At 47.5% G+C, this 14,420-nt stretch overlaps 7 protein-coding genes across 7 annotated transcripts, besides 47 other annotated features; all 7 read left to right on the top strand.

Moving 5' to 3' along the window:
- Nucleotides 1-1,080, top strand: Tc00.1047053508961.79 (69 kDa paraflagellar rod protein, putative; the record flags this gene model as incomplete). Its single annotated transcript, XM_802852.1, has 1 exon — nucleotides 1-1,080. A coding segment is annotated over one exon (1,080 nt), but the record flags the coding sequence as incomplete, so codon positions are not given.
- Nucleotides 1-1,689: a sequence feature (heterozygous, non-Esmeraldo-like haplotype).
- Nucleotides 1,217-1,236: a microsatellite.
- Nucleotides 1,263-1,295: a microsatellite.
- Nucleotides 1,337-1,386: a sequence feature (A-rich).
- Nucleotides 1,690-2,483: a sequence feature (areas merged during assembly that could not be assigned to a particular haplotype. This can correspond to areas where the two haplotypes were merged or to regions with more than two copies in the genome that were merged during assembly.).
- Nucleotides 1,773-1,797: a microsatellite.
- Tc00.1047053508961.70 (hypothetical protein, conserved) lies at nucleotides 1,809-2,927 on the top strand (the record flags this gene model as incomplete). The annotated part of the gene is made up of 1 exon (XM_802851.1): nucleotides 1,809-2,927. One exon carries the CDS (start codon nucleotides 1,809-1,811, stop codon nucleotides 2,925-2,927), a length of 1,119 nt encoding a protein of 372 aa, XP_807944.1.
- Nucleotides 2,484-2,509: a sequence feature (heterozygous, Esmeraldo-like haplotype).
- Nucleotides 2,510-2,854: a sequence feature (haploid, Esmeraldo-like haplotype).
- Nucleotides 2,855-11,218: a sequence feature (heterozygous, non-Esmeraldo-like haplotype).
- Nucleotides 3,072-3,106: a microsatellite.
- Nucleotides 3,640-3,666: a microsatellite.
- Nucleotides 3,730-3,754: a microsatellite.
- Nucleotides 3,811-3,866: a microsatellite.
- Nucleotides 3,881-4,016: a microsatellite.
- Nucleotides 3,978-4,049: a microsatellite.
- Nucleotides 4,310-4,331: a sequence feature (AT_rich).
- Nucleotides 4,542-4,571: a microsatellite.
- Nucleotides 4,587-4,643: a sequence feature (A-rich).
- Nucleotides 4,918-4,962: a sequence feature (A-rich).
- Nucleotides 5,091-5,117: a microsatellite.
- Nucleotides 5,136-5,173: a microsatellite.
- Nucleotides 5,241-5,264: a microsatellite.
- Nucleotides 5,319-6,836, top strand: Tc00.1047053508961.40 (hypothetical protein, conserved; the record flags this gene model as incomplete). Its single annotated transcript, XM_802850.1, has 1 exon — nucleotides 5,319-6,836. The coding sequence occupies one exon, from the start codon at nucleotides 5,319-5,321 to the stop codon at nucleotides 6,834-6,836; it is 1,518 nt and encodes a 505-aa protein (XP_807943.1).
- Nucleotides 6,847-6,877: a microsatellite.
- Nucleotides 6,984-7,016: a microsatellite.
- Nucleotides 7,070-7,104: a microsatellite.
- Nucleotides 7,261-7,842, top strand: Tc00.1047053508961.30 (trafficking protein particle complex subunit 3, putative; the record flags this gene model as incomplete). The annotated part of the gene is made up of 1 exon (XM_802849.1): nucleotides 7,261-7,842. The coding sequence occupies one exon, from the start codon at nucleotides 7,261-7,263 to the stop codon at nucleotides 7,840-7,842; it is 582 nt and encodes a 193-aa protein (XP_807942.1).
- Nucleotides 7,958-7,993: a microsatellite.
- Nucleotides 8,107-8,922, top strand: Tc00.1047053508961.20 (hypothetical protein, conserved; the record flags this gene model as incomplete). Its single annotated transcript, XM_802848.1, has 1 exon — nucleotides 8,107-8,922. One exon carries the CDS (start codon nucleotides 8,107-8,109, stop codon nucleotides 8,920-8,922), a length of 816 nt encoding a protein of 271 aa, XP_807941.1.
- Nucleotides 8,932-8,965: a microsatellite.
- Nucleotides 9,413-9,437: a microsatellite.
- Nucleotides 9,587-9,608: a sequence feature (AT_rich).
- Nucleotides 9,615-9,640: a microsatellite.
- Nucleotides 9,811-9,846: a microsatellite.
- On the top strand, nucleotides 9,857-12,397 carry Tc00.1047053508961.10 (hypothetical protein, conserved; the record flags this gene model as incomplete). Its single annotated transcript, XM_802847.1, has 1 exon — nucleotides 9,857-12,397. One exon carries the CDS (start codon nucleotides 9,857-9,859, stop codon nucleotides 12,395-12,397), a length of 2,541 nt encoding a protein of 846 aa, XP_807940.1.
- Nucleotides 11,219-11,704: a sequence feature (haploid, non-Esmeraldo-like haplotype).
- Nucleotides 11,344-11,373: a microsatellite.
- Nucleotides 11,705-12,505: a sequence feature (areas merged during assembly that could not be assigned to a particular haplotype. This can correspond to areas where the two haplotypes were merged or to regions with more than two copies in the genome that were merged during assembly.).
- Nucleotides 12,496-12,534: a microsatellite.
- Nucleotides 12,506-14,420: a sequence feature (heterozygous, non-Esmeraldo-like haplotype).
- Nucleotides 12,603-12,625: a microsatellite.
- Nucleotides 12,678-12,703: a microsatellite.
- Nucleotides 12,719-12,776: a microsatellite.
- Nucleotides 12,882-12,904: a microsatellite.
- Nucleotides 12,978-13,030: a microsatellite.
- Nucleotides 13,124-13,169: a microsatellite.
- Nucleotides 13,201-13,234: a microsatellite.
- Nucleotides 13,331-13,382: a microsatellite.
- Nucleotides 13,548-13,570: a microsatellite.
- Nucleotides 13,741-13,762: a sequence feature (AT_rich).
- On the top strand, nucleotides 13,822-14,420 carry Tc00.1047053508961.4 (ADP-ribosylation factor, putative; the record flags this gene model as incomplete). The annotated part of the gene is made up of 1 exon (XM_802853.1): nucleotides 13,822-14,420. A coding segment is annotated over one exon (599 nt), but the record flags the coding sequence as incomplete, so codon positions are not given.
- Nucleotides 14,379-14,399: a microsatellite.

Genomic DNA, 14,420 nt, shown 5'->3' with positions numbered 1-14,420 from the left:
CTGGAGCATCTCGTGGAGTTGGTGGCCGACAAGTTCCGCATAATTGGACAGACGGAGGACGAGAACAAGCCGTTTGGTCGCATCCAAGACGTGCAGAAGAAGTCGTTCCAGGAGACATCCGCGATCAAGGACGCGAAGCGACGGCTGAAGCAGCGCTGCGAGGACGACCTGAAGAACCTACACGGCGCGATCCAGAAGGCGGACATGGAGGACGCGGAGGCGATGAAGCGCTTTGCGACGCAGAAGGAGAAGTCGGAAAAGTTCATCCAGGAGAACCTCGACAGGCAGGACGAGGCGTGGCGCCGCATCCAGGAGCTCGAGCGTGTCCTGCAGCGCCTGGGGACGGAGCGATTTGAGGAGGTGAAGCGCCGCATCGAGGAGAACGACCGCGAGGAGAAGCGCAAGGTGGAGTACCAGCAGTTCCTGGATGTATGTGGGCAGCACAAGAAGCTGCTGGAACTGTCGGTGTACAACTGCGACCTGGCGATGCGATGCATCGGGATGATGGAGGAGCTGGTGGCGGAGGGCTGCAGCGCAATCAAGTCGCGCCACGACAAGACGAACGAGGAGCTGGCGGACCTGCGGCTGCAGGTGCATCAGGAGTACCTGGAGGCGTTCCGCCGCCTGTACAAGACGCTGGGCCAGCTGGTGTACAAGAAGGAGAAGCGCCTGGAGGAGATTGACCGCAACATCCGCACGACGCACATTCAGCTGGAGTTTGCCATCGAGACGTTTGACCCGAACGCGAAGAAGCACTCGGACGCCAAGAAGGAGCTGTACAAGCTCCGCGCACAGGTGGAGGAGGAGCTGGAGATGCTGAAGGACAAGATGGCGCAGGCGCTGGAGATGTTTGGCCCGACCGAGGACGCGCTGAACCAGGCCGGCATTGAGTTTGTGCATCCCGCCGAGGAGGTGGAGGACGGTAACCTGACCCGCCGCAGCAAGATGGTCGAGTACCGTGCCCACCTGGCGAAGCAGGAGGAAGTGAAGATTGCGGCGGAGCGCGAGGAACTGAAGCGCTCCAAGACACTGCAGAGCCAACAGTACCGCGGCAAGACGGTGCAGCAGATCACACAGTAACCTGTGTACGCCGGTGTCACCCAACGCTGTTGCTGTTTTCCCCATTCCATGTATGTTTTTTATGTATACAAATGTATTGTTTTTGAATTTGAGAAGAAAATTTTTTTACTGTAGGGATTTAGCATGCGTTTTCTTTTTTGTTTGTTTGTTTGTTTGAATTTCCTTGATGGTTTTACTTTTGGTTTTTTTCTTTTTTTCTTTTTTTTTTTCTTTTTATGATGTATATTCATTGCTATTTTTTATATTTGAAGGCAACTTTTTTGTTGTGTTTTCCTGTTTTTTTTTTTTTTTGTTTTTTTGTTTTTTGATGTTGACTGTGATTATGTATGATGGGTGACTGTTTGTTTGTTTTTCGTGTAGTGCGGGTTGTTTTGTGCTTCCGCCAGCGTGTCTTTTTTTTTTCGTTGTTGTTGTTTTGGTGTGTGTTGTCGCTGCCTGGTGTTGTGGTGGACTGCGCTGCATGCTGCCATGTGTGTGTTTGATGCTCCTCCCCCCACCCCCTCTTTTTTTTTTCTTTGCTTTTTTGCCTTTTACTTCGGCGAAGGATTTTTCTGCAAGCGTTTTAATTAAAAAGTTCTTTTAGTTGCGAAGTAGAACACGGGTTTGGGGTTCACGGCAAAAGGTGTGTACCGCGGTGTAGAAAAGAGTTTGATTTGTGTGCGTGTGTTGGTGCGTCACGCGGTGTTTGTGTGTTGTTTTTGTTTTTGTTTTGTTTTTTATTATTTTAAATGAACGGCGAGGTTTCGGTGGAACGAAAGTTCAGCCCTTCGCAGCCCGGCTACGGCAGTGAGGGGTGCCGTCAGTCAATGGGAACAACAACAAACAACGGCGCCCGCCGCTTCTCGGCGACGGAGCTTGGCCGTACGGTAGGCATGCCGTACTCCTTCGACACCATGCGGTACCTGAAGGACGTGATGCGGAGGCGGGAGGATATCCACACGATGCGGGTGATGCCCAAGACGCACCTTCTAGCCCAGTTGGTGCTGCTTGAGCAGTCGGGACGGGAGATGCTTATCCACCAAGAGCGATTTTGCCGTCAGCAGATTGCGCACAAGCGTGATGATGAGCGGTCAAAGCGGGAGGAGCAGCGTCTACAGCAGAAAAACCGTGATCGTTTGGAGGAGATGAAGAGAAAGCAGGTGGAGGAGCTAGCCGCATTAAAGGAAGGGGTGACCTCCTTCCAGAGGCAGATTGACGCCGAGGTGAAGGAGAAGCTGCGCATTGTGTGTATGCTGCAGCCCCGCATGAATGTTGCGGCCGCTGTCCTTGCTGAAGTGAAGAACGAGGCATCCCCTTTTCTGCTGCTGCCGGAGCTCATGGAGGAGGAAAAGCGCGTGGCGAAGGCACTTAAGGCGGACAGTCGCTATAGCAAGAGCTCCGCCGACAGTGGGGCCGTGCCTCACTGGATGCGCACCTGCGTCGCCGGCTCATTCAACGTGGCAGCCATTTTACAGGACGCCCCGTATCGTGCGACGGTGGATGATGCCGTCAAGGTCACAAATGCCTTTTTGCGCAAGGTGGTTGTGGTGCGGGACGTCAATGACAGGAGCGTCGTGGGGTGGGTGCATGTGCGTGCGGGGTCCGATCCCGCGACGTTGGCCACGGAGTTGGTGCGGCTTCCTGCCCCGGAGGAGTTGCCGGACCAAGGGAACATTGGCGTCGTGTGGCCCAAAGAAGACTTTCTCGAGTTGAGCCGCAGGGCGAAGGCAAACAACAACGTGGAAACGCAGCAACTACTGCAGTCAGTCCTTGGCATTTCGAGCGCCTCACTCCATTGTGTCGGTCTCACGACGCATGAATTTTCGAAAAAAGAGGTGGACACCATTGGATCACTGGCGTCCGTCTGACTGTGACGAACGGGAGGCGGTGGCACGATTGTGGAGAGAGAGAGAAAGGGCGGGGGAAGAAGAAAAAAAAAAAAAAAAAGGCGAGGTAATTAGTAAGAAATGAATATAAACTGTTTGTTTGGCACATATGTAGCACAAAGAAGTAAAAGAAAAGAAAAGAAAAAAAAAAAAAAAAAAAAGTAACGGTAATACATGTATGCAGATGGAGTGGTAAATTCATTGGTTCTTTTATGCAAAAATATACACGCACTTATTATTGTTATTATTATTGGTTTTTTTTTTTTCTTTTTTGGTGGGGGGAGGGTGTTGCTTGTAATATGTGCTCATACGCTCCCTGCCGAATTGATTTTTTTTTTTTTTTACACGAGTTTCTTTACAAAAAAAAAAAAAAACGACGTTGACGACATGGAGAGAGAAAGAAAGGCACCGGCCCTCTTCTTTTATTTGTGCGTTTGGGGGAGGGGTAGGGGGGAGGGGTCAAATGAATAAAAGGCCCTTCGCTCCTTTCATTTCTTCCCACCACCGTGAAGGCAGGCGTTTGGTGCGTACCGAAGAAAAACAAAACAACGGCAGTGACGGTAATTCAATGCAAAAACGTGCCTCTGGGATAAAAAAGATGGTCGAACAGGCACACACAAACACACAGGGCGAGAAGGGAGAAAAAGAGAGGCGGGAGCTGAAGTTGGTGCCATGCAATTGCATGTTGGGAGGGAAGAAAAAAGAAAAAAAAAAAAAAAAAGGGGGGGTGCGGGGGCAGGTAGAGTAGAGAGTGCCACAGAATTGAATGGCATTAAAAGAAATATATTTATTTATTTATTTATTTATTTTACAAAAGACAGGAAAGAAAATCATGTTTGCGTTAATGGATGTAGAAGATGAAGATAAAGGAAAAAAAAAATATAAAGAAAAAAAAAAAAAAAAAAAAAAAAGAACAAAAAATGGAAATTCAAAAAATATATATGTATTTATTCATATTTATATTTATATAAAGAAAGGTAGGAAGGAAGATGATGTATTTCTGAACTGTGTACACGCACAAATATGTAGAAATGCATATTTGTATATATATATGTGTGTATATATATGTGTGCGTGTGCGTATGCTTTCATTTGTGTGTGTGTGCTTCAGTTTATATAAAAGCGAGTATAAAAATAAATAAATGGAAGGAGGAGGAGGGGGAAGGGAAATAAGATAGATGAATGAAGAGAGTGAGTTAAAGGGGCGGTTGGGGTGGTGGTGTTGGTAGTGGTGATATGTGAAGTGGGAAGTGGGAAATGGCAACGAAAGATAGAGAGTTTATGTGTCTGTTGGTGGGAGGGGGAAGGGAAGGGAAAAGGAAGAGGAGGCGGGGGGAAAATAACACGAGAAGACGATTGGAATTCTTTAAAAATTAAAAAAAAAAATGGAAGGAAGGAAGGAAGGAGTTTATTGGAAGGGTGTTGCGTGTAAAAATGCGTGGGCGTGCATGTACGCTTCATGGACGTTTCCGTCCAGCCCTCCGTCCATTTGATTGGCAAGAAGCTTCCAACGCGGGGCACGACACACGGAGGGGGTGGTGGGGGGGCAAACCCCCTCCATACACACACATATATATATATATATTGCCTGCACCTCTTTTTCTTTTTTCTTTTTTCTTTTTTTTTTATAAACCGTTGAGAGTTGTTTTATTTGTGTGTCTTTTTTGTTGTTTTTATTTTATTTTATTTTTTGTACTTTTGCCCGGATTTACGCAATTTTTTATCATCTTTTTCCGCTACTTTGCCTCTCGGCCTTTTTTTGATGCTCGTTGCATGTCCACTCCTCCTGGGAAAGGACTGTGCGGTGACGGGGTCGGGCGTGGGGCGGCCTTTTTATACACGCATGCATGCATTGGGGGGGGGGGCTCTGTCTGTGTGCATGCGGTCCGTCATTTATTTATTTATTTCTTCTCGCCCCCAAAAAAGGGGGCCTTTCCGATGTCTTTTCTCCACCTCCCACCAACACCCACACCTCTTTTCCTTTTTTTTTTTGCTGTTGTTTTTTTTTATCTTTTTTTCAGCGCCACTTCTTTGTTGTTGCGTTGCGTTGCGTATTCCCCATCCCCAATATATACACGGACACCACCATTACGGAATTGTTATGCCTTTGTTCTTACTGTATGTTTGTTTGTGCGTTGTTGTTGTTTTTTTTTTTCTTTTCTTTTCTTTTCTTATTCTGCGGGGCGTCCTTTTGTTGTTATTGTGTTTGTTATTATTATTATTATTATTTGAAAAGTAAACCAACAAAAATTTCCACAGGCGCAAATATTCATACTTATATCCATGTGTATGTGGATTTTATTTTTTTTTTTTTTTTTTTGTGTGTGTGTGTGTCTTTATGCATCGATGAATATGTGATGTTTGTACAATTTTAATGTGGGGATCCACGGAAGTATGGTTTATGCCTCATGTCGTGTACATTGCAGTCCCTGTAAGTCATCGTGGTTCCTTTTTGTGTGTGTTTTTTGCCTTTTTTGTGTGTGTGTGGGGAGGGGAGGGGAGTGGGGGGTCAAGGAAGCGGTCAGGCATTATTTTTTTCGTCGGTGTCGCGCCGCACGCCGACAGACAAAGTGGTGTGTTTATAGGAACCTCGGGTGTGTGGGTGGGAGCAATGGACATGGATGCGTTGACGCAGCGCCAGGCCGACAAGATTGAGTTTGTTCTTCGGGATCTTGTGCGGGACCTTGAGCTCGTCTCGCTCCTGCCGACAAGCCTCAGCCCATGGACACGGAAGGTGTGCCTTGAAACTGTTCGCAGCCAACTCAGCAGCGGCGTGGAAGATGGAGTTGAGGAAGAAGAAGATGATGACGTACGTGTGGCGCAGCTCATTTACGGCGTCGCCGAGCGTCACGGCGATCCAACCGATGTAGACGGCAACGAGGTCCTGCTGCAGATGGCGGAGTTTGCCGAACTGGAGAAGGAAATATTGGATCTGGCCACAGTGGCAGGTAGTGTGGAGGAGTCGGACCTCAATCGACATCATATGTTGTTCCGTGCCATCCTGGATACCCTCCAGGAGAATGAATATGTGTCCATGGTGCGGGAGTTGCAGGAGCGGCGGGCCAATTTGTTGGTCACGAAGGCGGAATCCTCCCTGGCGCACCTGATCGATCCAGGTGTATTGGCGCTGAAGAATGCCATGGAGATCCTCCTCTCCCTCGTCATGGCACGTAACAAGACGACGGTCAACGAGGATGTCCGCAACTACAGGATCCTGCACGAGGCGGTGAATAGAGAAAAGACCGCTTCCGCAGATGTCAAGGCCCTGAAGCGGGAGTACCAAGAAACAAAGGAATCACACAAGAAGGAAGTGGAGGCCCTCGAAACGGAGATACAACGACTAGAGGAAGAAATTGATTATACACGTAGCGTTGTCGCAATGGAATTATCGGCGTTTCTTGAAGTAAATCAACAACTGCAGGGAGAGCGCCAGATGCAAGATGTGGGTCACCTGGAGGAGGTGAAGCAGCTCGCCGAAAAAAATAAAGAAACGCTGGCAACATTGGTGAACCGGAATCAGGAGGAAGCAAACGCATTAAGAACGCAACGGGCCAAAAAGGAGGCTGCCGTGAGTGCTGCGATCACGGAGTATGATGTGCAGATATCAACACTACAAGCGGCCACTGCGACCCTCAATAAGGAGACAGAAGAAGACACAGAGGCTATTGTTGCGCTTGATGAAGAACTTGACGTTTTACGTACTGAAAAGAACGAGTATCAATTAGAGAAATTTGTTGAATCGATGCGTGACAGACACTACGAGGAAATGCAGTTGGCCATGGATGAAAACACTCGAACCATCCAAGCCTCTTTTCGCGCGTACATGGCTCGTGTGAGGTTCCAGAAGACGCAAGGCAGTTCAAAGAAAAGGGGAAGAAGGTCAAAAAAGTGAGGGAACGCTCTTGTTTTGTTGTTTTTGTTTTGTTTTGTTTTTGTACTTCACGAGGGGTGTGTGAGATGTACAGTAGGCTGCCTGGTCCGCCGGCGGTAACGCCACACCGTACCGGGGCAGGAAGGAATCTGAGAAACACAAACAGACATATATATATATATATATATATTATGTAAATATGCGACGACCACCGTGCTGCTGCCGCTGCAGTTGCTAGTGTGTTTGTGTTTTCTTTGTTATTATTATTATTATTATTATTATTATTATTCCTGTTTGCTTTTTTATTTGGGTGTTTGGCATTTTATACGTGTGAAGGAAAAAAATTGGGTTTTTTATTCGTCTTCAGTCTGTGCTAGCAGTTGCAGCGGAAACAAGGAGGAAAACACAACCAAGAAACGAAAAAAAAAAAAGAAAAAGCGAAAGCATGTCAGCGGGGGCGTTAAATTTTTCGAATGAAGGGGAAAAGGCCTTTGAGAGTGGCGACAAGGTGAGTGCCGAGTTCTTTGCGATCACGTATGGTGCGTTGGTGCAGCAGATGGTTGCCGACCTGGTGCAGGAGGAAGATGTGGAGGTGGTCAACCAGCAGTTGGACGCAATGGGCCGCCGTATTGGATCACGGCTTATTGAGGAGTACAGCGTGCGAAGTGGCGTTCCCGCGTGTCGAACGTTTGCGCAGGCGGCGGACGCTGTTGCGTTGGTAGGGCTGCGCATGTTTCTCAACGTCACAGCGACAGTAGAGCCATTGCGGGAGGTGGGCACGGATGCCTTTTCCATTAAATTTGCCGAGAATCCGCTGGCGCTCTTCGTGGAGCTGCCCGAAGGCCCCTTGCGGGAGCGGCTGTGGTATTCGAATGTCATCTGCGGTGTCGTTGTGGGGGCGCTCGGGATGGTTGGCTTTTTGGCGGAGGCGACGTTTGCGCGCGACATGTTGCGTGGGGACGCAATTAACGAAATTTTGCTCTGCTTCAAGGGCAGAGAAAAGGAGACGTTTCAGATTGAGCGGTAGGGCAGCGTTGTGGCTTGGAAAGGCGGTACAGAGAGGGAGAAGGAGGGGAGAGGAGGTGTGTGGTGCATTTGTTGCCTTTGCCGTTACCGCTGTGGGATGCGTCTTCTTTAACAGGTTTTTTTCTCTTTTTTTTTTTTTTGTTGTTGTTTTTACTTCTGCTGCTGGTGGTGCTGGTTGGACCACACGGTGTTGTTTGGCGATGCGTCTTGCATGCCGATCAGCGAGTTGTGGTACGGGCGGGGGCCGCGGTAGGTGGTAGGGTGGATGGAGTACAGGCAAAAGTCGGCGCGGCTTCCAAAGTCAGCCGAAGAGAAGTCACGGTGGCGGCGTGTCATCGTCGTTCTCGAACACTGCCCCCTCGCCGTTGTGCGCACGGAGTACGGCTTCGAGTTGCTGTCCGAGAAACACCGGCAGTATCACGCACGCAACAAGCAAGACCCTGCTGAGTGGCGACCAGACGTGGTGCATCAGGCTCTCCTGCACCTTATGGACTCCCCGCTGAACCGTGCCGGTCTCTTGCAAGTGTTCCTGCGGACAAAAAAAGGCGTTGTCATTGCCGTCGATCCACGCCTGCGTGTGCCACGGCATATTCGGCTTTTTGAAAAGATGATGGTGGTGTGTCTGTACAAGATGAAGGTGCGGGCGGCACATGGGCATATTTCGCTGCTGCGTGTGGTGAGGAACCCTGTCACAGACCACATACCGCCCAACTGCACGTTGTTTCGCGTGGAGCGGGACGGAGACAGTGTCCCGGATCTCTACGCCTTCTGCGCCACATGCGGTGTTGCCGACGGGGACGCCACAAAGAAGCGTAAAGTGGAGACATTTGCGGCAGGTGAGGCCGCGCCATCCCATTTTGCGCAGCACCACAGTGAGGCCGCCGAGGCACGGAAGTTTTATCCGTTTGCATTCATTATTGGTGGTATGTCGAAGGGCGATGTTGAGGCGCCGTACGCTCCGAAAGGACAGGTGAAAAGCATCCGCATCAGCGACAGGGGGATGTCCGCGGCGGCTGTTTGCAGCGCCATCACACACGCCTTTGAGGATGAGTGGCTTCGTGATGACAACGAGACGGAGTAGCCTGCAGTTTGTGTCTGTGTGTCCGTGTGTGTGTGTGTGTGTGCAAAGGGACGTTTGTTGCCGTCACTTCTCTCCACTGGGAAGAGCAACCAAAAGACGGACGGTATTTTCAAATGGATAACATATTAAGAAGGGATTACGGAGGAAACGGTTAATAGATGCGTGCACAGGCCGACGTTCATTGGGACGCAGGAGAAGGAAAGAAGAAGAAGGCAGCTTTGGTTGGTTGCTTGCTGTTGTGGGAAAGGGCCCCCGAACAGAACCAAACACATGAAGGAGCCACTGTTATTGTTGGTGTTGTTGTTAATAACAAACAAATCATGAAGAAAAAAAGAAAAGAATTAAATTTGAACGGAAATTAAAACGGAAAAAAAAAAAAAAAAAGGGAGGTTGAATACGCCTGTTGGCGTCGAATTTTCTCCACACCGCCCATTCATGCGTCTCTCTCTCCGTGTCTCTGTAATGTCATCATCTTTTCATGCCGGGCATGTTTTTTTCTTTTTTTTTTTTTTCTTCCCTTCTCCTTCTGTTCCCCATTTGTGAATGTTTGTTTCTTACACAATAAAGAAGGCGATCGACAGGGGCTTGCGATTCTCTTCTTCTAAATAAAAACATACATACACATACACATATATATTATATAATCAATACAAGGAGTGGATTGTTTTTATTTAATTTAATTTATTGCATTTAAAAAAAAAAGAAAAAAAAAAAAAAAGGGGGACCGTTAGGGCTCGCCCCATTAGTGGGTGAAGTGTATTAGTCGTCGTGTGCATTCCTGTTTTGTGGAGCAGTAAAAGAAGGAAGGAAAAGAGAGTGGGACTGTCTGTATTTTGTTGCATTACGTCCGTTTAATATTATTTAACTTAAAGCTGCGTGTACCCCTTTAAAAAGAAAAAAAAAAGGAATTAAAAAAAAAAAAAAGGAAGGGCACATGGGTGGCTGCTCCTCCAGCCAAACATGCCTAACGAAGGGTCCTATTCCATCTCAACTCACACTGATTTCAGAGAACGCCGATGGCGGGGCTGCGGATGCTGAGTGTGGTGAGCCCATAGCAAATTACGTGGCCGCCTCCCCAAATGGCCTAGAGAGGGAGAAGGAGGAAGAGGAAGAAGCGGGGCGGAAATGTTTGCCGCATTTGCGACATCCCCAACTTACCATCCGCACGGGGGCAAATGACATGGAGTGGGGAGAAGATGGATGGGCCGCAGGCCCAATTTCGGATGGGTGTAAGTACGCATTGACTCCCGTTGTCCCTGTAACACCATTCACGACGCGAGATGTGCGTAAAAGGATTGTCTCCGAGTTTCAGAAGCACTACGGCGGATGTGGTGATACCGGAGAGGCAGTGACGCCGTGTACCATAGATGAAGCCAAGAAGCCCTCAAATAAATTAAGCGACGACGCTGCCGAAAATACCCCAATGGATACAAAGCAACTGGAGGCCCCAACGCCTAGTGCCATTTCCGCTGCATTGCCCAATATGGACAGAAGTGGTGTTGAAATGACACCAGTGGCATCCATTGGCGAGGAGTCCAAAGGAGTGACTGAGAAATGGGAAGGTTCTTCCGCAGTCAGCTTTCATCCAATGACCTTTCAAGCCATAAACCAAACTCCGCAACCCGCATCGCCGCAGTCGCGCGAGCCCTCCCTGACGAAGCCTCAGGAGGGGGACGCCCAGCAGGAATCATTTTTTACAATTGAGACAAGCAAAAAGCGGAGGTCCTTCATAGGTTTTCGCAAGAACTTAAAAAAAAACGTGGTAAACCGTGGCAGCGGGTCCGTTGGGGTGGATAAAGAGGAAAAGGAGGCGAATCGCTCCTTGTCCAGAAGCAACTCCAATGCGAAACCACAAACCGATGAAGCCCCTTTGTTATCACGTGAGCATTTTATTCGCATCGGCACGCAGAGGTTGGAGAAGCGTCTGTTTGAACTCAAACTCGTGGAGCACCGTGTGAAGGGTGATGGAAACTGTCAGTTTCGCGCTCTGGCGCAGCAGTTGCTGGGCTCAGAGGACCTCCATGAAATTATCCGCGTCCACGTTCTCACATACATGAAGGGTGTTCGAGAACGCTTTGACTGCTACTTTGCGAACAAGGAAGAGGCAGACGGCTACTACGGTAGAATGCTTAAAAGTGGTACATGGGGTGATGAGCTCACCCTTCGCGCGGCAAGTGATAGTCTGCACATAAACATTCACGTCTTGTCTTCGGAGCAGCAGAACTTTTACATTACATACCATCCAGGTGCAGACTCTCCGTTACCACCTGCCTTCCTGGTGGATGTTGCCACTCTTCGGCAACAACGGCATCTCCAAGGCAATGCTAACATGAGTCATTTGACGCAAACGGCAACAGTTGTAAAAGAGGGAAAAGGTGGCGGGAGCGGAATGGGAGCATTAGTTGTAGAAACAGAAGCCGAAGAAGGAGGAGGAGGAAGAGGAAGAGGGGGCTGTGCGTGCAGCGGGAAATCTGGAGGCGTTCAGCCCACTGCATTTAAGTCACGTAAAACAGCGGCGTCAACGCAGAACACAAAGAATCATGAAAATGGGGAAGAAGAGGAGGAAGTTATTGTGGATGCATGCGGCCTTCAGCGTTCTCTGCAGCGTAAATTGACTCAATCAACCATTCGAGCAGCCGCAACCCCAAAACGGGGCAGTTTTGCATCCGGTGGGTACCCTGAGAGTACGAACCGAAACGTCTTCTTTGCGGCAGTGGGAACTCCGGCAGTGGCGATGACCGGGGATGCTGCAAATAAAAGTGGAGCTGGTGGGTACTTGGATTTAAGTTTTACGGTCCAAAGCGGCGAGGAGAGTTTCGTGGGCGGTTCTTCTCAATCGACGCATTTGCGGACCGTCTCGCAGGAAATTGCCAGGTTATGCTCCGTTGGAACCGAAAGTGTAGAAAACAAAGGGAAACAGCACATCACTCTACTCCTAGCCCATCCAACCCCCGTTGAAACTTTGCCAAGTACGCAGCAACAGGTGGAATCCACACCCTCTTTACATATGCCAATCACAACGACTGTTTCCAATGCATTGCCAAAAATGGACTCGAGTTTTCTTTTGGTTTCTCCGCTGCATGGCGACATTGGTGGAATTACGCCTTCCGTCGCATGTGATTCTACACTTCCGGCCGCTCAGACATCGGCATTTTCTTCCGATATGGATGTCAATACGGCTGTTTGTGTAGCAAACCGTTTTCCTGTTTTAAGGGACGATGAAAGTGTTTTTGTCTTTGAAGGACATTCAGAACCCATTGATGTGTTTCTTTCTTATCTTTCCCCTGTGCATTACAATGCCTTAATTGTCGCAGAAGAAAGAACTACCCCCAGTGCTGTCTCTTTGATGCCTCAACAGGATAAGTTGGGTCCCTGTGCGGAATCTTTATCCCTTCCCGATGTTGGAACATTTCTACCCTTTTTAAAGAGGGTAGTTTCCGATAAAATGGTCTTAGGGGGAACCTCAGCTCTGTAAAGACAGAGCCACCACAATCTTGGAGACACATTGAGGCAAAATAACACACCCAACTTGAAAAAGTGAGAATTAAATATGCAGCGTGTGTATTTCTTTCCTTTTTTTTTTTTTGTTTTGTTTTGTTTTGTTTTTGTTTTTAGGTCAAATCACACACATTTACCCGTGCCGATAGGTCCTATTTATTTTCCCAAAGTTTTCTTTCTTTTTTTGTTTTGTTTTGTTTTGTTTGTCTGCACCAATTTATTTTTACTTTCAATAAACATGTATTTATTTATTTATTTGTGTGCGTGTGTGTGTGTGTGTGTGGCTCTCAGTAGCAGCTGTTCTTGTTTGTGTTGTTGTTGATTTTTTGTGTTGTTGTTGTTGTTGTTGTTGTTGTCTTTGATTTTGGTTGGAATATCGGCTTTATTTCTTACCCCTCTTATTGTTTGTTGTTTGTTTTACATTTAATTGTGCAACCAGTGCTATGGTAGTTTTGTTTGTTTTTATTTATTTATTTATTTATTTGCAGATGCATGCATGACAGGCAATGCTTACATACATATATATGTGTATTGGCTCATGAGGTTACATGTATGGATTATTTTATTTATTTATTTTATTTTATTTTATTTTATTTTATTTTATTTTATTATTTTCTTCGAAGCTGATAAGTGTATTACATGTATGTAATTTATGTTCTTTTGATTTGAATGGATCTGTTTTTTTTTTTTTGTTTTTTTGTGGGTCTGTCTGTCTGTCTGCCTGCCTGTCTGCCTGTCTGTATGTGTGTGTTGTTTGATCTCAAGACAAGGCTGAAATTTCCAACCACCCACCCACCCACCCACCCACCTACCCCCCAGTGACACCACAACGGAAACATCATGAACACATGCATACACACACACCGTAGTGTGGAGGAGATAGTCTGTGCGTGCAGGCGAGGAAACGGAGAGAAGAAGAAGAAGAAGAAGAAGAAGAAGAAGAAGAAGAAGAAGAAGAAGAATTTAAAAAAAAAAAAAGGGAAAGCATATGTAGACAGGCAGATAGATGTGTCTGTGCATGTCTCGTATGTGTTTATATGCCTCTATCTGTATGTGCCTATATATAAATAAATATATGTGTTTGCTCTGTGTTGTGGAAAACTCCTCTCTTTCCCTCTCTTTCCCTCTCTGTCTGTCTGTCTGTCTGTCTATGCTTGTGTAAGTGGGTGGGGGGCGTGATTTGTCACCGCGGTTAGGAGAAGCAACAACAAAAAAAAAAAAAAAGAAGGGAAGAGGCAGACAAACACACATACATACATTACACAGGAAGAAAAAAAAGGAAGGAAGGAAGGAAGAGCACACGAGCCAAGAAGGAAAGAGAAAAAATATATATATATATATAGAGAGAGAGAGAGAGTGTGTGTGTGTGTGTAATTGGAGGAAGGAGGGGAAGGAGGGTTTATGGGGCAAAGTAAAACAAAACTGCACATCATCACCTGCGGCCTCGATAACAGCGGCAAGTCATCGATCATCAATCGGCTCAAGCCGACTGCGCTTCAGAGTGAACATATCAGCGCCACAGTCGGCTACAATGTCGAGGTGTTTGAAAAAGGCTCGGCGAAGTTCACGGTATTTGACATGGGCGGGGCGAAGAAGTTCCGCGGCCTGTGGGAAACATACTATGAAAATATCAATGGGATTATATTCGTCGTGGACAGCAGCGATGAGCTTCGCCTGTGCGTTGTGAAGGAGGAAATTGAGTTAATGCTGCAACACCCGGACATTGCACGGGAATTACCCAAGACGAATGGGGCGAAAATCCCATTTTTGTTTTATGCCAACAAGATGGATCTTCCAAATGCCAAGACCGCGGCAGAATTGGTTGATCTTCTTGACCTCACGACACTCATGGCAGATCGGCCGTTTAACATTTTTGCCTCTAATGCACTGAAGGGGACGGGCGTTAACGAGGGATTTTTTTGGCTTCAGAATACATTGTTGCGACAGAGCAACACTATTAGTAGTAGTAGTAGTAGTAGAGGGGGGGCGAGGCAGAGAAC

Source organism: Trypanosoma cruzi, genomic scaffold (assembly GCF_000209065.1).
Source record: "Trypanosoma cruzi strain CL Brener 1047053517105 genomic scaffold, whole genome shotgun sequence".
Lineage (NCBI taxonomy): Eukaryota > Euglenozoa > Kinetoplastea > Trypanosomatida > Trypanosomatidae > Trypanosoma > Trypanosoma cruzi.
Note: the sequence above shows the minus strand (reverse complement) of the source record. Positions and strands in the feature narration are given on the sequence as shown.